The 20,474-nt window shown below is 41.1% G+C and overlaps 2 protein-coding genes across 5 annotated transcripts; one reads left to right on the forward strand and one right to left on the reverse strand.

Moving 5' to 3' along the window:
• Nucleotides 1-2,104: 2,104 nt before the first annotated feature.
• Nucleotides 2,105-15,117, forward strand: slc20a1b (solute carrier family 20 member 1b). The gene is made up of 11 exons (XM_074618151.1): nucleotides 2,105-2,414; nucleotides 3,567-4,269; nucleotides 4,547-4,687; nucleotides 5,620-5,705; nucleotides 5,996-6,092; nucleotides 9,540-9,659; nucleotides 10,985-11,266; nucleotides 11,406-12,000; nucleotides 12,187-12,372; nucleotides 12,504-12,588; nucleotides 13,491-15,117. The coding sequence occupies exons 2-11, from the start codon at nucleotides 3,921-3,923 to the stop codon at nucleotides 13,644-13,646; spliced, it is 2,097 nt and encodes a 698-aa protein (XP_074474252.1). The 5' UTR covers nucleotides 2,105-2,414; nucleotides 3,567-3,920; the 3' UTR covers nucleotides 13,647-15,117.
• A 232-nt stretch (nucleotides 15,118-15,349) lies between these two features.
• Nucleotides 15,350-20,282, reverse strand: LOC141757594 (uncharacterized). 4 transcript variants are annotated; one of them, XR_012591675.1, is made up of 13 exons: nucleotides 20,146-20,278; nucleotides 19,819-19,872; nucleotides 19,678-19,704; nucleotides 18,682-18,732; nucleotides 18,538-18,573; nucleotides 18,420-18,440; nucleotides 18,309-18,344; nucleotides 18,164-18,199; nucleotides 17,998-18,030; nucleotides 17,873-17,896; nucleotides 17,664-17,702; nucleotides 17,534-17,569; nucleotides 15,350-15,460 (listed from the first exon to the last, which is right to left on the reverse strand). XR_012591675.1 is itself a non-coding variant. In XM_074618176.1 (13 exons), the coding sequence occupies exons 1-13, from the start codon at nucleotides 20,198-20,200 to the stop codon at nucleotides 15,447-15,449; spliced, it is 453 nt and encodes a 150-aa protein (XP_074474277.1). In that variant the 5' UTR covers nucleotides 20,201-20,282; the 3' UTR covers nucleotides 15,350-15,446. The 4 variants fall into 4 exon arrangements, 2 of the variants coding, with proteins under 2 accessions (XP_074474277.1, XP_074474276.1); XR_012591674.1 differs by having other exon boundaries at nucleotides 18,164-18,202; nucleotides 20,146-20,272; XM_074618176.1 differs by having other exon boundaries at nucleotides 17,882-17,896; nucleotides 20,146-20,282.
• Between the last annotated feature and the right edge of the window lie 192 nt (nucleotides 20,283-20,474).

Raw genomic sequence — 20,474 nt, forward strand, 5'->3', positions numbered from 1 at the left:
TTCTGCTGTAACACAATCATTTCCCAATTGAGGATCAATAAAGTACATCTATCTATCTATATATGTAATATGAAGAATCTATAATAAGTATAAAGCAACACAAAATAAAAATACTTATGTAAAGTAAGTAACTCAAAATAGTATTGAAGTGCAGTATGTACATGTGTCCACAGGAATCACACTTGTAATCAATATCTAGCTTCAATCTTCATAACACAAGTTTTACAGGGTAAATTCTACGTAATATCTTGAAAGATACTTCCAAAGGACAAAGGAGGACGATCTGCAGGACAGATAATAATGCACACAGTGCACTTTCATAGACTAAGCTACTGGAGTTATCCTGCACTATACTCATTTTTAACTGTCTCTTCTGAACTATATTCACTTTTTAATAGTCGTGTATCACAGCTGTTACCCTGCAATATATTCACTTTTAATAGTTCTCTTCATCTCCTTGTATTTTTATATCTTGTATGTTGTTTTGCACTTTGTACTTTGCACTACTAACTTTTTTACTGCCTTTTTACTAACATGTTTTGCACTATGGAACTGTGATGCTGGAAACTTGAATTTCCCTCAGGATCAATAAAGTTACTATCTATCTATCTATCTATCTATCTATATATCATTCTATCTATCTATTCTTCAAGTTTGTTATTGATGCAGTATGTATTTATTTTCTCCCACTACATATCCACAAATAAGGAAGACCAAAACATCTAGATGAAGGGACAGAAACATAACTGAGTGTGTTCCTAATATTGTTGTTCGAGGACTTCTCTTGAAGTGAGATCTTCTGAGGAACATCCACTGAAAGTGCGACGAGTACAAAAAGAAAAAGAATAACTCCTAGAAAGTTGGCTACATCCATCCAGAACATTCTTGTATATATGCAGTGAAATAATAGATGGGAAATACTCTCTTTTTCAAGTCCACAGGAATCACACTTGTAATCAATATCCAGCTTCGATCTTTCTAACACAAGTTTTACCGGGTAAATTTTATGTTAATATCTTGAAAGATACTTCCTTAAGTAGACATCTGTCCACAATTCACATGTAAATTTACAAGGACCAGAATAAATGAGAGCAAGTTTCAGGATGTGATTCGCAGAAGGAACAATTTACATTTATGTCACTCTTTAACTTTTCTAAGAAATGTTTCACTGTATAGAATCTGTGGATCAACTTAAATGACACCTCTTTTACCTTATTTGTTAGAAGGAACTTTTGCGGTAAGGACCAAACTTTCTTCCACTCAATATCACTAACAAAACTATTCCAATAAAATGTTGCTGCCGTAATAGAAACCATGTTGTCCTGAAACAAGGCCCTTATTCTGGAGTCTTTTAGCTTTTATTTGTTGTTTTCCTTCAGCGTATGATGACCTGGTTGTGGCTCTGAAAAAGAGCTGCCCAGAAGCTTTGAATGCTCCCAACAGTGCTGGAATCACATCTCAAGACCTGCTGAACTGGAGGAAACGTAAAGAGGTTCATTTTTTTTGAAGTGGGATCTTCTGAGGAAACTATCCTTTTAGTAATATATGAGAAAATTAATGTTGTAAAAGATGACTTTGCTGTGAAGAGGGACTTTTTTTGAAGACTTTATTTTAAATCTGTGAACAATACAGTAAACAATTAACTGATAGGTAAATACAAAAGAAATGAAGGGATAAATAAAAACAAACATATAAAATAAAATAAAATAAAGTAACATAAACATGCCAGGGGTTAATAAAATAAATAATAACTAAAAAAGTAAAAACATTAAAATGGGAGCACAATCTCACCATGTCATTGATGCAGCATTTATTTATTTTCACCCACTGCATATCCACAAATAAGGAAGACCAAAACATCTAGATGAAGGGACAGAAATATAACTGAGTGTGTTCCTAATATTTTTGTTCGAGGACTTCTCTTGAAGTGAGGTCTTCTGAGGAACATCCACTGAACGCGTGACGAGTAAATAAAAAAAGAAAAAGAATAACTCCTGCTGTCAGCTGGTCGGTGGTGGGCGGGGCTTCCTGTGGGCGGTGGGCGGGGCTTCCTGAGGGCGTATCCGGGTCTCTGTCTGGGTGTATCCAATAAAAACGAACATCTGTTCCGCTCACCGGCACCAGCTACTTCTCCTCTTCGCCACATGCGGCTGAGACGCTCTCATTCAAACTGAGACCTCCTCTCTGGATTAACAGTTATTTCACATCGATAGTCAGTAAACAGCTTTTTGACGTAGTCACTCTACTACTTTGTTTTAACGTCCGGCATCTTTTGTTTGAACGGAGTCGATCTACAAATTACATTATCCCGCGCGCGCTATCGTAACGACACTTGTCTGGTGCGCGCTTAATTAGCTCACTGGCTAGCTAGCATCAGCAGCCATTCATCACCGGACTGACAACTGCAACGTGTGGTAAGTGCTACCATTTATTTAGACTATTCTTTTAGAGTAGAGCGCTCTTTATGTTTCCTGAACGCGTATTTCGACGTTAACGTAAAGCTAAATTATATATAGCTGTGTTCTAGCTGCTAGCTTAGCGAACGGTTCTGTGGGTTAGCTAAACAGACTGTTTGACCTAGGAGAGGTTATTATGTGAATTTGACAGGTTATTATGTGAATTTGACGTCAGATATACGTAACGTGTGGCTCAAACCACGGTTAACGGTTAAATGAAGCCTTGTCTTTTACGTTAATACGTTAATGTGAAGCTAACAGTATTGACCATCTGTCCAGCAGCTCGTTAATAATAACGGGCAGACACAACCAAGACCTATAAAAGGAGGCTGGGACACGCGTCATATATGCACATGCACTGTAGAATCTGACCGAAATTGAGCCAATTACAACGCACGACCGCAGCTTCGGTTACACTGCGCATGCGTCATACCCCGTTATCCAAGACCAGTGTCCTAGCCTCCTTTTATAGGCCTTGGATACGGCACTCAACCTGCTGGTGGTTTGTTCCTTTTATTGAGTCACATCCGGTCGCTTCCCGTTTTACAACAAAAAAAACACGTCAAACATGATTGTAACTGCGTATATATAATAAGCACAGCAGCCGTTTATAGCGGATATAACGTCAGCCTTATGTTAAATTAATTAAAGACTTAACATCTAGTGAACAGATGGTCGTGTTCACGGCTCTGTTCTATGAATGGATGACGACACGTGGAAACGTAGAAACCACTATAATGTCTCCTATAGATAAAGACACTCCTTATCACGATCAGCAGAGCTAAACAATAACAGTAATAAACTGTTACACAGGTGTAGTGTCTGGGTGACATTGTGGAGGACGGTGGTTTAATATAACCTCCTTGTTTCTTTCTGCGACATGTACTAAAAATGGCTTCCGATTGTTTGTTTTTTCGGGAAAGGCAAAGCGTTTACTACTGGTTTTTCCACACTTCTTGCGTTTGTTTATCTTATTCTGTTGTAAAAGAGGATTCACCTGTTTGGAACCCTCCTGAGTGTTGTTGTCAGTGTCTTTCTGTATTCCTCTCTCCTGCACATGATAAGAAAACTGTTATTAAAGCAGGCCTTTTTCTGTGTTATCTTTTTCAGGATGTACCCCTGCTCATCTGCAGTTCCAGTTGCACAATGGCTGTCTGTTCAATCTGTTTGATATCTGAACACCAAAGAAACAGAAACAGATCTAGTTTAATTACAGGATAGCAATAAGCCCCCACTATACCTCTGTTTACCTTAACTGTTTTCTGGTCAGTACCAGGTGAACACAAGTTTGCACTGCTGAATCATCCTGTTTATAACAGGTGGGCCTAAAGAAGTTAATTATTTATTTTAACATTTACCTCTTTATTTTACTAACTGCTGTTTTAGAAATAGCATTAAGTAGCTCTTTTGACAGGCATTTATTCCCTTTAAGATTGTGAAGTAATTTCTCTATAGTCTATAATCATGGTTTCCACAACTGCGACTGCAATAATACTGGCCAGCACAGCGGTCATAGCTACCCAGACTGCTCTGACAGAGTATACGTGGCTGCTGATTGTCGGCTTCATCATCGCCTTCGTCTTAGCCTTTTCCGTGGGTGCCAATGATGTTGCCAACTCATTTGGCACAGCCGTGGGCTCTGGAGTGGTCACCTTGCGACAGGCATGCATTCTGGCCACGGTGTTTGAGACACTGGGCTCTGTGCTCCTTGGGGCCAAAGTGAGCGAAACCATTCGCAAGGGTATCATCGACGTGGGCATGTACAATGGCTCTGAGCACGTGTTGATGGCTGGATCCATCAGTGCCATGTTTGGTGAGTATCTGCAGCTTATCTTATATGTAGTTAAAGCTGCGATCATTGAACCCAAGAATTCATATGAAAAGGCTATAAACATCAAAAGTTTTTAACTTTTACTAGTTTCTACTGTGTTTTGCCACAGTAGGGCAGGTCTTTAGACTGCTGAGAGCCCTCTAATGTATATATGTGTCATTTTGGCTGATTTTTAAAAGTGATCTGAAAAGGTATGTGGAAAAGCTGAAATGAGGTCAACACGTCAGCTTAATGTGATCAATTTAATTATTCTCATTAGGTTCTGCTGTGTGGCAGCTGGCCGCCTCCTTCCTTAAGCTCCCCATCTCTGGAACACACTGCATTGTTGGTGCTACTATTGGCTTCTCGCTGGTGGCCAGAGGCCAGCAGGGAGTCAAGTGGTTTGAACTTCTCCGTATTGGTAAGTCGGACACTCTTAATCAGCTGACCTAGAAACGTCCTCAGTGTTTGGTTGAAATGCATCACAGACTATGTTAATTATAATGACAGGGTGTGTTTGGTAATGCAGTAATATCATCATAATACATCAGCCAGTGTTATGTCTGTGTTGACCTTCAATACTCAGGTCAACAATCCAATGTTAGAAATTTATGAATGGCTGTTGCAGCTTCAGAGCTAAATTCACAACACATACAATATGGAATGTATTTAAACTTGAAATATTATTATTTGATACATACATCAGTAGTGATTCCAGTAGTCCCTAATGTTTTGGAATATTTGGCTGGGTTGTCCAGGTGGTTAAGGCAGGACGTTGATGAGCTCAGTGCACGTCAGAGAACATGAGGCAATTTTACTCAAAGCTTTACAGGAATATACAGTAGCGGTACTGATTTCACAAGTTGTTTCTCACATTTGTTGCATTAGATGGTGGATTTCAGCTCTATGTTCCTCTACGGAAAGTACAAACCTGATGTAAACCAGACTGCCCTTTTTAGAAAAACAACAAGATGGATCCAAAATAATACAATTTTATGTCAATTATTTAATGGAAAAGTCCTGAAATTTTATACTGAGGTTACAACAATATCCCTTATTGATTGAATGACTGTATGAAATATAACATAATCCACCTTGCCTGTCCATGGGACAGGTAGCTATGTTGCCAAAGAATGTCCCCTTTACCAAGGAAAGATTATAGTTACTCAATAGTTAAAACTGGCATAGCCTGAGACGGAAGCTGAGGTGAGATTTCCCGTTTAGAACGGACATGTCAGGATTTTTTCTCAGTAGGAGTTGCATTTCCTAGAAGAAAATATTTTTTTTAGTGACAGAATTTTCAGATACTACATTTCCACTAAATTGCAATGCTCATATTTCTTTAATTTGCAGTTATTTCCTGGTTCCTGAGTCCCCTTTTGTCTGGAATAATGTCTGCCGTTGTTTTCTACATTGTGCGCGTATTCATCTTACACAAGGTAAGCTGGTTGTTATCAAATTGTAGATGGTATGTATTTTTGTGAGTGGGACAAGAACCTTCCGGGTTGATAACGTTTAGGTCAGTTTCAACACTGTACTGCCAAAATGAAATAGAGGAAATGTTTGTTACATGCTGAGAATCAAGCTACTGTTCTCTGAAGCAGTTCTTTATCGACGACATACGAGATTCAAATTACTGTAACCTGACAAACCCTGCAAAATGGGGCCTTTCTGTTCATACAGTGGAATTTTGTTTTTCTGACTTGGTGCTGTGTTTTTGTCCCTGTAGAAAGACCCTGTACCTAACGGATTGAGGGCCCTGCCTGTCTTCTACGCTGTGACTATGGGAATCAACCTGTTCTCTATCCTGTACACTGGAGCTCCGAGTGAGTATCATTGTTTCAGTCATTTTGCTCTGCGTGCCTGCCCACAGCCACAGCTTAAAATAAACCGCTCCATCAGACAGCCGGATGCCCACACATATTCCAGACTGAACCAGACTGTTTACCATTTTTACACAAGCCGTGTTTATTTTAACATGTTTTTTGGGACTCTCTTGCTTGTGGTTCTATGTGGGTCATAGCTGGAATGAAGTTTTAGAGCGGAGCACAACAGGGAGATGGAAATAAGATTTCACTTAACTCTTGACGTCACTGTCTGCCCTTCAGACATGAAGGAGGAAAAGAGAAGTAAAGAGGGCGTTGGAAATGGTCATAGTTGTCCGCTGCCTGTAAATGTATTGCTGCTCAGAATTTGTAAAAAAAAAAAAAAAAAATGCTCTGAATACCTGTTTCCAGAATCTCTTTTATTAAATGAGCAACTTTTGCTCCTTTTGTTTTCTTCTCTCTACAGGGCCTAACAGTTCAAGATGTTAGCTGGCCTGGGCCATTAAATGGCTGCTACAGGCCAGAGTTTGACCAGATATTGTGCGCTGATGTGTGCATGCACATCAGCAGCACGCTCACAGAGAGGAGATCACTTGCAGTTCCAGCATAGCCCATAGCCCTGCTTAGTCAGGCACATTCTGTACAGTTGTGTGAAGTCCCTCACACCTCAACCCACTGTACACGAGGACCTGTACTTGGGTACCTCACATAAACAAAGGTGCGCGATTGCATTTCAGACACCTTAACAAACCCACTGCATCTTCTTAAATTGTCGCCACGCACACTTGAAATCTCATTGTTAAAGCCCCAGGAGACCACAGTTGAGAATCATCACCTCCTGCATGATGATAATAACAATAATAATAAGAAAAAGCATGAATCACAGCTAGTTCAGTGTCCATGTTGTTTTTTTTAAAAACATATTGTTTTTATCATCTAAAGCCAGACATCCCATGTTTATTTCTGGCCCAGTTTTGGATAGCATACTACACTGGCAAGCAGGACAACAACAGCTCATTATTGCTGATATATGCATGCTAATGCAGCAGCGAGATCTGCACCCAGCTGAGTACAGTATGTTTGGTTCCCTGATCTTGCTCTTATCATATTGGTGCGATTGGACACCAGGCATCCCACAGCACATACCTATACTCAATATACACGCCAGTGCCAGAGACCTCAAGTCAGCATGTGCATGCAATTTGGGCCAAAGAATTTGAGGGTCAGCTGTCGATCCTTTACAGACGAGGCTCAGTGTGACTTGGGTTTTTCAGACCTTATAAATCACTCAGATGCTGTCACTCCACTGCAACCCCATTCATTGTAAAATGAAAATCTACCACATAAACAAAATTAGGATATAATTCATACCCTCTTAAAATGTTCCACAAATGTTTGTCACCTGGATATGAAGACTTGTGGCTTTCTAATTCAGTATAAAATCACTTTAAACTCTTCTGGGCATCTCAGATATTAGGAACTGTTCCCTACATCAGCTGAATTTGCCCTGAATTCTGTCCACGTGGCTGGCCTTCAGAGAAAAGCCTGTTTCATGCTGAGTGTCATAGTGACAGTACATTTTGACCCCCCCCCCCCACACCAGCCTCAATTGACGAACTTCAATGCATTTAGCTGGATACGAATTTTCTGCCTGGGTTAACCTCTGAAAAACAAACACCCGGTAGCGACGGTTGCTCTGGGGACACCTAACAATCGGGAACATAAAACTGATACACACATCTTTTTTAACCTGAGCCATGGTCCTGAAACAAAATCTTAGTTGTTTTCAGAGGCTGCTATTGTTATGGATGGATACTTATTGTGAGGAGTGAACATTGGGCTTATAGATCCCTTCAGTGCTGAGACTTAATTCAGCTGTCACTTAATCCTAATACTCCTGCTAAGTGCTACACTGGGTTCTAGACAAAAGTGAGGACAAATAGCCAAAGTGAGTCATAAACTGCCACTCATTGTAATTTAGGTTGGTGGTGAGATGCACGTACGGTAGTGGGGGAAAAAACATGTTATTGTGTACTATAGGCCATGGGATACAGAGGTTTAAGGGAGGGGGTTGGAACGCAGCCGTGGTTAAAGTCAATTTCCTGTGCAGTCCCATTCATCCCACTGCATGGCTGTGGTATAAACTCACCCCTTTGTGTGGGAGTGTTTATCAGACTGCTGGATTTAGGCTATTTAAATCCTTTCTTTTATATTTTGTAAGAAGTTGCCTACAAACAAGTCACCATGACAAAGAGGGTTCATGTGACTTGTATCAGGCCCCTTTGTCATTTCGGGGTTGTACTTTTGTCCCTTTATATTGTTGAATTCCTCGGAGTGTTACAGCACAGTAATGTCTAGCTGAATCACACCTGTTACTGGATGTCCCACTATATGTGAGCTCATGTACAGTGGAAGACAGGAGGAACAGCTGTTACAGAGCCTCCTTCCCGTTTTTCTTCTAATGCTCCTCCAGTCCTGACGGGAGAGAGCTTCCATTGCGTAACTAAATAAACATCAGTTAGGTGCTCTGCAGTCTCATGCTGCAGCGTGACTCAGTGGAGAGAGTGCACTGTGAACTCAAATGAACACGCCGACCGAAACACTTATCGCTTAGCCTTGGCCAATGTTTTCTTTTGTTTATCTTAAACTTCAGTCCCAAGCTAGTGGATGTGTATTTTGTTTAGTTTTTTTTAATTGAGCATGGCCACCACCTCACCAGAGCGGGTATTGTTGGAATTTTCAGCAGCTCTTGTTTTTGTTTTCTCCTAACCACACTGCTGAATTTTCATCCTCTCTGTGTGACAAAGACAACTGCTTCCCTAGGGATATTTAAATAGTTGCTTTCTGCCAGCATGTGCTGCATTATTATCTACCTCTGCTGCATTGGCTTTGCTGCAGTCTTGGCAAGAGGGTGTCCTTATTGCTACAGCAAACAGCTCCAGTGAAGGACTCCCCTTTTCTTTTCTCCTTAAGTAATGTCACCTTTTAAGGAGCTCATTGTCTATGTGCAGTGTGTTGGCAGGGCCTTTTGGGGTCATGGTGACATTTTTGCTCCTTCACCTTTTGGATGTTGCATAACTGTTCACATCTAGGGGTACACATGCTTTCCATATTTTACTAGGATGTGGCACAGTGAGGCAATACAGCTTTTAACAGTTAGAGTCAAAAGATGACAAACATGATCAGATGTTATTGCTGTTCCCCTGTAGTTAATGGTACCATTCATATTTTAAATAAGAGTAGAAGTTCCTCCTAACGTGAACTCATGTTGACTTACTAAAATACTCTCTTTACTTATATTTTTATAAAATTGCTCAGTTGTAAGTTTGTTATTTCAGTCAACTTTATGTGTTAAAGGTAGCATCTGCTGCCTTGTTTTTTAAAAATGCCTTTCTCTACTCTCCTTTGTGCGTCTGATTCTCTCCGTGGCACCTGGCGGTCCTTCAGTGCTGGGATTTGACAAGGTACCTTGGTGGGGCACCCTGCTCATCTCGTTGGGCTTTTCTGTGCTGACCGCCCTTGTGGTCTGGTTCATTGTCTGCCCTCGCCTCAAGAAGAAGATTGAACGTAAGTCACATTTATGGTTTTTGATTATTCTTTTTTTGGCCACCTGATGATTCAGTTTTCAAATCCCTGTCACCAGTTTCTGCTTGCCACTGAAATTGTGGTTTTCCTCACCGCCTTTGGACAAGCGAGGGATTTCCGCATTGTACATGTAACCTCAACCTATTCACACTGAGGGCTCATTAATCCAGCAAATGGAGCTCAGGGATATTTTGTCATAATGGAGTCGCTCTAATGAAATCTGAAAATATTGTCACCAGTTTTTGTTCTATAATCCTGGATTAAAGCAAAAACCCCAAGAGCCTTCTGCATTTACACACCAATAGTGTGGCTCAAGTGTTGAAGAGGAACACCATTCATTTTAACCGTCATAAATGTTTTGTAGTTCCCTCAGTTGTTAACGATACAATGCTTTGTATTCAGTGCTCCCTCATAACAGGTTATGTCTTGCCTTCTTTGTTATTGCATTAACAATCAATTGGGGCAGATTGCAGAATAGCTGTATTACCGTGGCCCACACATTTAGTTCTCAATAGAATCTTTTACAAAACATAAAATCAAAACTTGATTTAAAAAAAAAAAAAAAAGGTCTTTTAGTTTTCGCTACTTGTAGCAATGTTGATAAACTCATTAATTGTCAGAGAGACCACTCTTAAAATATTTTTTTGGGTGATATTGTCTTTACCTGTTGAGTATCTCTTCTAGTAACCGAGAAACGGCAGGTTTATCTGACTAAGCACGACCTGTCTAGATCAGTCTCCAGCCTAATTGGGTCATAGTGATCCACTAATTGGTCTTTACCTCCTTGACTAAAATAAGCCTAGGTTCCTTAAGGTGTCGACATGGCATTTGCAGTGCATGTGTGGGTAGACGGCTGAGGGTGACTTGAGTGCTTCATGTACGGCTTTGACCAGTTTGGATGACGCAATGTGGCCAACTACTCAGAATACTCGTAGGATTATCACATAGAAAATATTGGCACAGAGTATCTGGTGCACTTTAAAACCACAAACAAATGTTATGTGAGCCACAGGCTGCGTTGAGTCTCATCGTCTTTCATAAGTTAAGCTGCTAGCGGTAGTTTAAATATGTTCCTTGTAAGGTCATAATCCATTTATCTGATCCTGTGAACACCGGGGCTCTCTTTTGGAACACGGCATTTGTAGGTCAAAGGGTTTTTTTCTTGACTCTGGTTATGCAATTCTTGCGATTCCCTACAGCTCGGGTTGAAAGGAAACGCATGTGATGTGCTAGTATTTCTCTTCTGTACAGTGTGTATGTTTGGACATGACCCAAGCAATACCTCACTCCAACTCCTCCCCTACTAGGCGATATCAAGTCTTCCAGCCCCTCTGAGAGCCCCCTGATGGAGAAAAGGGAGCTGAGAGAGGCCCAGTGTCCAATCCTGAAACAGACTGCCAAGGAGACTTCTACGCCTACCGACCCAGCTGACAATCAAAGCCCCTCTGCTCAGCCCCAGGCTGCCCCCGAGGAGCGCAGGGTGGCGTTTGACATCGGAGATTCTGACGATGTTGACAATAATAAGGAACGCAGGGTGGCGTTTGACATCGGAGATTCTGATGACACGGACTACAGCAATGCAAATGGTGGTAAGTTTGCCAAGAAACATCTTTTGCAGCTTAATGGTGTGTGATGTAACTGCTACATATATAATCGTGACATATCATACATGAAGTTGATACAACTTAAGACCTTTTTTTTCTTCTTCTTTTTTACCCCTTTCTGCAGCTCCCAAACCGGTTCAACCAAACAACCAGCATTCAGCCAATCAGGTCCAGTTCAACAACCAGGTTCAGTTCAACAACAGGCCAGCACAAGCTCCAAGTAACGGTTACAGCCAGTACCACACAGTCCACAAGGACTCGGGTCTCTACAAGGACCTCTTGCACAAGCTCCACCTGGCCAAAGTCGGCGACTGCATGGGAGAGGGGGGTGACCGACCCATCCGGCGCAACAACAGCTACACCTCCTACACCATGGCCATCATCGGCATGCACGGAGACTTCAAGCATAAGGAAGGGGACTACCGTGCCTACGAGGATGGCGACAAGGGCGCAGTGCCAGGGGGTCAGGAAAGGAAGCGCGTGCGTATGGACAGTTACACTAGCTACTGCAACGCTGTGGCCGAGCACACGACTCCCGAAGCTCTGGGAGAGGCTGATGTGACGCTAGAAATTGCGAAGGAGGATGCAGGTAGCAGCCAAAGCTCTCTGGATGATGACAGGCTCGAGGCAGACAAGCCAGAAGTCTCGACTCTCTTCCAGTTCCTCCAAATTCTCACCGCCTGCTTCGGATCCTTTGCCCATGGAGGAAACGACGTCAGGTAGGCAGATACCTTCATGAAGGTCATGTTAATATCAGTCATCAATGTCATGTTATAATCAGTCATTGATGTCATGTCATCAGCCTGATGGATGACACTTTTTTGTATGACATTTTGACTTATCAAGGTTGAACTCAGTCAGAATCTTTGACCCCTGTTGAAATAATGTCATTCTTTCCTCTGCAGTAATGCCATTGGACCACTTGTAGCTCTGTGGCTGGTTTACACATCCAGCAGTGTGTATTCAAATGAGCCCACACCCATTTGGCTGCTACTGTACGGCGGCGTGGGCATCTGCGCCGGACTCTGGGTGTGGGGTCGCAGAGTAATCCAGACCATGGGCAAGGACCTTACCCCCATCACCCCCTCAAGGTATAGACTCCACAAACATTCTTTTAGTCATAAAACCACATCCTCCTCAGACATTACCAGTCTTTTGAATTTAGCAAGCATGTTCAGACACATCCACCAGAGACATGAGTGTTGTTTTTATTTCCCCGCAGTGGTTTCAGCATCGAACTGGCCTCAGCCGTGACTGTCGTGGTAGCCTCTAACATTGGCCTGCCTGTTTCCACCACCCACTGCAAGGTAAGCTGGTCAAACACTGTGGTCTGGGAAATGGACTGAGACATGGGGGAAGAGCCTATTTAGTGTGAGGGAGGCTAAAGTAAACAGGAACAAAGTCTAGGAAACTGTCCAAATGTGGAGCAACTTTCTCCTCAATAAAATTTTACATTTTAGGTTTTCAGACAGATAATTAGAAGTCATAAGTATAAAGACCCAGATACACCAAACGGATATCGAAGAAGTAACGGTGATGAAGGCCAGCCATTTTGTTGCTTCACGTTGCCTGTGTCCTGGTCAAAAAGTTGCACTCGAACACACCGCAAAGTCTACAGCTGATGGCCAAATACCATGCATGTTCTGTGCCTGCGTAAAAGGAAATAGTTCTCCTAATCAGCAGGTGACAGTAGTCTGTATTTGTCAATCAAAAAGGGAAACTGGAAGACCAAGGACTATACGGATTAGGACTAGGACGGATATACAAGCCGCTATGATACGTACATGAAACAAAGCAGCGTTTTCCGACCATTTTCACACCACTATCGCTCGCCACTTAGCTTCATTCCAGATGGCCATGTTGTGAAAATATCCATGTATTGAAGTGATCAGGTGAGTTGAAGATGAAAAATGAGAAGAGCCTTCTGTGTTTATCCTCTTGACTTTACTCGTTGGCTTGCTGATTCATTTAAGCTGAACAGCCAATCGGAGTGATTTCTCTCACCGACGAGCTCCGCCGCCGATTCAACGTGCTGGTACAGCCAAAAAGCTTCCAACACGGGCAGATTAGAGCCGAGCGTGCGGGAGACACCGCAAAAACTAGGGCGGCAGATGCTCACAGACGGCCCGATAATAGCCGGCAGTCGGCTTGGTGTGTCAGGGCCTTAAGGAAGATGATGGGATTTATCTGACAACTGCTGTGTTTCCAGGTGGGCTCTGTGGTTGCAGTAGGATGGCTGCGCTCAAGGAAGGCAGTAGACTGGCGTCTCTTCAGAAACATCTTCATGGCGTGGTTTGTGACTGTGCCCATCTCTGGTCTGATCAGTGCCGCCATCATGGCCATCTTCATCTATGGCATCCTTTGAGCATTCGGGCTGCACCCCAAGCAGGGGAGGAGAAAGAAACCGCTCCATTGCGCACCAGGAGAAGAGGAGCAAAGTTGGAAGGCCAAAATATATCGCTTACCTCAAGCCGACAACTTTGGAAGAAAAAGGAAAAAAAAATAGAAATGTTTGAAAGGACTTGTGATATGGGCCTGTGGTTCTTGGCTGCATCATCTTCAACCTAGAATTTGCAGTTTGTTCCATTTGGGCCACATTACTTCTAGCGGGAAACTTGCATTTCTTTGTTCTGACTTGCTTTTTCATATCTCATCATTCTGTAACGAGTTAATCTAAAAGCATCAACTGATTTTTTTCTAATACTCATTCTTCCATATTTTTTTTTACTTTGCAACTATGTATATACAACCATGTTCTGTTTTACATGTTAGAAAGAAATGAACAATCGAAATGCAGTATAAGCCTTTTGCCGATGTAACTCTCCAGTCATAACACATGCTGAAAGTAACGTAGATGCAAAAGCAGTATTTTTAGGTGAAAACAAGTTTGTGTGTATGTGCGCGTTTTTTTTCCTCAATTCCAAGTAATTGTTATTAATGTTTTCCATCGGGCTTCATTGTATCCCCTAAACTGTTGGGACACTTGCTGTCCCCCCTCTTGTTATAGAACAAAATTGACTCTAAACTGACTGTAAATTCAGAGAGTTTCAGTGTTTTCTACCATACTTATGCGATCACATTCGTCTTTATGACAATTATCGGAATAATTGACTATGGTAGAGGCACTAATGGTACACACTGGATGACCACTTTCAGAATATATGAAATACTGTATCAAAAAATCAGCGCACCTCTGGCAGGAAATGAGAAAACCCTAATCGTTGAAGTCAGTGGATTATCTACAATCCAGCTCTTTCATCAGTATCTCCTGAGGCTCCTCCTTATCGATCAGCACAGAAATAACTGCCTGAAATTATCAGCCACTTGAATTTGAGAAATGTAACAGCAGAATGTCAACTAACAAACACATGCTGTCAAACAAGACCTCTTAAGTTTCCTGTTAAAACTTGATTGCATCATCTTTGATGGTTAAATGCTTTGGGCCTTCTTCAGCGTTGTTTTTCCAGTTCACCGTGTATCGGCTACTTCCCAGTATGTTTGCACCTGCCCAGTCGTTTGGGTAATTCTAGCTTTCCTCTTTCTTTCTCGGCCTGAAGGTTGTAAAAGAGGACGAACAGGAACCCCATACTGGAAGTCATCTTAACTAGGTGGTTTGGTGTTGAGCTGTTTGAATCAGGCAGACATATGTTGCATGCCACCAGTGTGTGGTCATTTGGCTGCAGTACTAAATGCATATCGGATCTATAGATGCTGTAGTTGCCTTAATTGTTTTGATTTTCCCTTTAGGTACCAAAGAATTTTTTTTTTTTTTTAATGCACATCAACATACTATAGTCCACACTTGTGGATGAAAAAAACAAATAAAAATGGGAAAATATACTGGTGTTAAACTTATTTTTGTCACTAATTTATAATATATAAAACCTTCTATATATAATAGTATATATCACAACAACCAACAAAGTATTGTACTTTAAACACTCAAAGTCAGGTTCTTGTGGTAAAATAATGCTGTATTATCTGAGTAAATATCCCAATAAGCAGCACTGAAATACTGCACAGAAGCATTTTGTCACATGAAACAAAAGAGGACAGAGGATGCACAGATAGGTGGAATAGTTCCCTTTTTATTGGCAGTAAGCTCAGTGCCGCTCAGACACCGGGTAATGAGAGAGCGCTGGGATCCACGTGCTGCTGCGCTTCCTCACTCCAGTACATCTGTGACGCAGGGACAGACAAGAAAGGATTCCTTTACGCTAGCTTTACATTGCAAACACACCACAATTCAGTAGTTTTCCAGGGCTTCACATCCAGGGCTTTCTGATATATGACTCACTAGCTCACTCCTGCGCATCTAGTGATGAATGATGACTGTACCAGTGTTATTTTACTGCCGTAGAGCACAAAGCGAGGCATAATCTATCCCCAAAGGGTTAGGATGTACTGCTACAGGCTGATTCTCTTTTTAACCCTCTGAGACCCACAACAGACCAGTTTTTGTCTTTTTTAGGGGGAGTACAGGGGGTCTTTAGGGGGAGATAGCAGGTCAACAGTAGATGTCCCATAGAAGTGGTGTAAATCATCTTAAAGTTTGGAACCTGAAGATTAATTTGAGATGCAGCTCAGCACTGTGTGTCAAAGTTGTTTAGTCATAAATCAGAAAAAAACATGAATTAATTATTTAAAATAAATTGTAAAAGTGAATAAAGGTTTAGAGCATTATGACGGAAATACATGAAGGTCATTCCTATGCTCTATTATGTCTATGTTGTTGCAGCAATTTGTGGGTTGATACTATTTGTTACACAGATTTGGTGCTAAATTTAACCTTTTTTTACCAATCGAGAATTGATAAATATGATCAATAATCCCACCAAAATACCAGATTAAGTCACCAAGACCTTGAGGAACACCATAGAAAAAGCCATGCTTGTGATTTGTAATAAAAAAAATTCACTTCTGTTCTGAAAACTGCTCTGAAACTGTGTTTTTGTCCATATACCTAGGAAAGCTACACATCCTCTGAATGCTCTAGGTCTCTAGTTTATGGCTGTGAAGTTTCATGAGGCAAACAAATGGTCTCGCTACAACGAAATGGCTGCTATGGGGACTAACATCATCACACATGAATACAATTGGGCTCATTGGATCCACAAGAGTCTCAGCTTTACAGTGATACCCAATTTATGCAATTCCACGACTATTTAGGGAGCTCAGTATGCAGAAATATGCAAACACATCATTTTAGAATAGGCGAAAATAACAAATTTGTACTGCATTAAAAAAGCTGGATGTTTTTTGCCCAGAACTAAAGGGGAGACTCGTGGGTACCCATAGAACCATTTTTATTCACATATCTTGCGGTCAGAGCTCAAGGGACCCCTTTGAAAATGGCCATGCCAGTTTTTCCTTGCTAAAATATAGCCCAAATGTGGAGCATTACTTTGTCTCCTTACCGACAAGCAACCATGACCTGGTTGGTACCGATGGATTTGTTAGGTTTTTTAGTTTCATATGATAGCTGTACCTTCACTCTACCTCTAAAACTGAACCTCCTGCTACAGCCTCTGAAAAATGGTAAAGTCGGTCGGGATTTTGCCCTCTCAGGAATTTGAATCTAAAAGATGACCCTTTATCGCCGCATCAATAACCTTGGACCAGAGGAATTTCATCAATTTTAAAACAATCCGTTTGGCATCTTTTAGGTTAGGGACAGTGCATCCTTGGTCTAAAAATAACCAGGAGCAGATGATACAGTATAAATCAAGGACAATAGCTACCTGGGGACAGACGTCTCAGACTGCCCTGGATTCTTGTCCTAGATTTACTCACATACAAGGAGGACTGTGTTCCAATAAACAATCTTATTTTGGAGGTCAAGCAGCCAACCGATCTCTGTGCTGACTCAAATATCTCTCTAGAACATTTGTTTTGACTCTTTTTACTCATTAAAACTGTTTTTACAAGCTGTGGAGCTGTGAATTTATAAGTGCTCTTGAGTCATTTTACAGTTGATTTTGAACCCGACCTATAAAGGCTTTTTAACACCATTTGAATCTAGCTGAGACCAGCTCTGACTGGCTCTGTTTTGCACATTCTGTTCATTGCATAACCTACAATTTGACTTTCACTGTGTTGCTCAAAACAGTTCACCACATCTTGCCTCAGCAGGTACTACGAGTCCGCCTAAAAAAAAAAAGTTAACCACCGTCTCTGGATAATACTAGTGAACAGATAAGGATACATTTATCATTACAGATGTATGTGTGTGTGGCATTTAGACGTTTTCACCTTGTTCCTTCTTGGTTGAATCCTGATTGGCTTCATCTGCAGAGGAGAAAATGGAGAGTCACAGCAAGTAGTTTTAGTGTGGGATTCATCAGTATGTGAGTGAGTCAGTGGCCATTTTACTTGATCTTACCCACACTGCTCACAGTCTCTGACACTGTCTCATGGTGCTCTGGGAAGACATGAAAATTAATTTGAGTTTAAAAAAACTAGAGACAGTAAAAAAACTCTTAAATCCTATTTGGACAAACTGCTGTGTACTATATATTGTTGTTTATCACTAAATAAAAGAAGTTTAACAACTAAAAATGTATTAGTTGTAGTGTTTTAGTGTAGATTTACATCACTTACCCCTCCTCTGTCTCCCTGTCAATAAATAATAGACACAAATTGTCATTGATAGAATGAAAGGAGCTGAAATTACAGTTTTAATGTGCTGAAATAAAAACTTAGTGTCGCAATCTCACCATCTGCTTCCTCAGAGGACTCAGACTGGGATTCTGTGGGCGAGATATCAGTCACAAGTTGTGATATTTTACATGTTAGTGTACTTTGAGGTACTGCAGACCTTTTTCTAATCTGTCCTTTATTACCATCTGCAGGCGGATACTTGAACAGTAAAACCTCTCTCACCCTCTTGAGCTGCTGCGTCAGAGTTCCCACCTCCCTCTGCTGGAGGAGGATTTCACAGTTACGTAATGTTGAGATATCAGGTACAGAAAGATCACATGTTGTCTTTTAATTCAAGCCAGCAGGATGCTGTTGTTTTTTTACACACCTGTGTTGTCATCCTGAGCTCCAGTTTGCTCCTCCACTGTTGGAAACAGGTGGCGTTTAACACACGATGAATATGTTCAAGTGTTCATCATAGTATATAAGTATAACTTACCAGATCCATCTTTAACGGCCTCTGCATGTAAAATGTTTGAAAGATTGCATTACAAACTGAGCCTGAATCAGCATTTATTAGTTTTGAATGTGGTCAGAACTCATGTAGTTCCTCTTACCAAGGTAGCGAGTTTCCTCATTCTGTTCCTCTGTAACTGCACAGGAAAGGGTTAAAAATAACACAATGAATGAAAGGTATATTTGCTTATGAAGTTGCCTCATTTTGGGTTTTGGGTCATTGCCCTGGACTTTGTCAAACTTACCATTCATCTGAGCGGCCTCACCCTTTTGAGCGGCCTCAAACTCCATCTGATCTGAGGACACAGAGTGATAGGATGACGCAATACAAGACAATGGGCAGTTTATGTAGTAATAAAAGTGAAGAAATGTAGTGTTACAGATCAAATAAAAGTGAGTCTGGTAGGTGGCTTTCACAAACCGATGAGTCTCCCTGTGTCATTATAAAGTAAGGCTGTCAATCTATTAAAATATTTAATCGTGATTGATCGCAAATTTTCAAAATGTACCTTAAAGGGAGATTTGTCAAGTATGTAATACTCTTATCAACATGGGAGTGGGCAAATATGCTTGCTTCATGCAAAGTATGTATATATTTATTATTGGAAATAAATTAACAACACAAAACAATGTCAAATATTGTCCAGAAACCCTCACAGGTACTGCATTTAGCATAAAAAATATACTCAAATCATAACATGGCAAACTGCAGCCCAACAGACAACAACAGCTGTCAGTGTGTCAGTGTGCTGACTTGACTATGACTTGCCCCAAACTGTATGTGATTATCATAAAGTGGGCATGTCTGTAAAGGGGAGACTCGTGGGTACCCATAGAACCCATTTTCATTCACATATTTTGAGGTCAGAGGTCAAGGGACCCCTTTGAAAATGGCCATGCCAGTTTTTCCAAGCCAAAATTTAACACAAGTTTGGAGCATTATTTAGCCTCCTTTGCGACAATCTAGTATGACATGACATGGATTCTACAGGTTTTCTAATATTCATATGATAGCAGTATCTTCACTTTTAACTTTTTGAGGCTGCTACAACCTAAAAATCGCAAGTGTGTTAAAGAAATTAGTGCCACAAATTTGCGTTAACACGGTATTATCGCGTTAACTTTGACAGCCCTGTTATTAAGCAAATGAAAAAGCTGCCACTCTTGCAGCCAGGTGAATTAATACACACAGACTTGAACATAAAGTACATAAAACACATCAAACATCAGTTTCACAGTACCTATCTTCTGCAGTTCACTTAGCCCTTCTGCATGAAAGACACAAGGCATTTGCATCAGTGTTGAAGCATGCAAGTATCATCACCCTTACATAACTAATTTTTATTATTGTTGATAATTGTATTATGACAATAATTCCTCACCGGGCTGAGCAACTACTTCCTCTTTCTCTGCAGATTCCAGAGAAGCTGAGAGAGCTAGAAGTCATCACAAGTACATAAAGACATCGGTCAGTAAGCACATCAGTAAGGCTTTAAATAAATACATAACTGAACATCTTCTGCAGTAAATAGGCATGAATGGGTTTTCTGTAGAAGCACATTATCAAGTGAACATACATAAAAACAAACAAGACTTGAATGTTTGTACCAGATTATACCCTCCCAGTCTCCATCAGTGGAGATCACCCCATTTTAAATCGTAGTCATATTCTAATTCCCTTAAAAATCATAACTATTTATTTTTCTTACCGGAGTGAAATGCTGCTACAGCGAGGAAAACGCATATTGGCACTAGAAATCTCATCTTGGCTGTTGGTCTGGGTAGTGGAAGATTTTGGGTTGTTGTCAGTCTCCAGCCTCTTATATCTTCAGTCACATCACATGCTCTGCATGGACAGGCGGCTCTGGTACCATTGTCCCTCCCTACCTGAGAGGACAGCTGGGTGGCACATCACCACACAGACGTAGCCTTATTCAGGCCGTCAATGCCGCCCATTGTTGGCCCCTCAGTCACACGGGCCTTTATTTAGGGTGTTACTGTGTCTGTGTCTGTACAAAAGAGAAAAAAACGGGAGTCC

The sequence above is a fragment of the Sebastes fasciatus genome, chromosome 19 (genome assembly GCF_043250625.1).
Source record: "Sebastes fasciatus isolate fSebFas1 chromosome 19, fSebFas1.pri, whole genome shotgun sequence".
Classification (NCBI taxonomy): Eukaryota; Metazoa; Chordata; class Actinopteri; order Perciformes; family Sebastidae; genus Sebastes; species Sebastes fasciatus.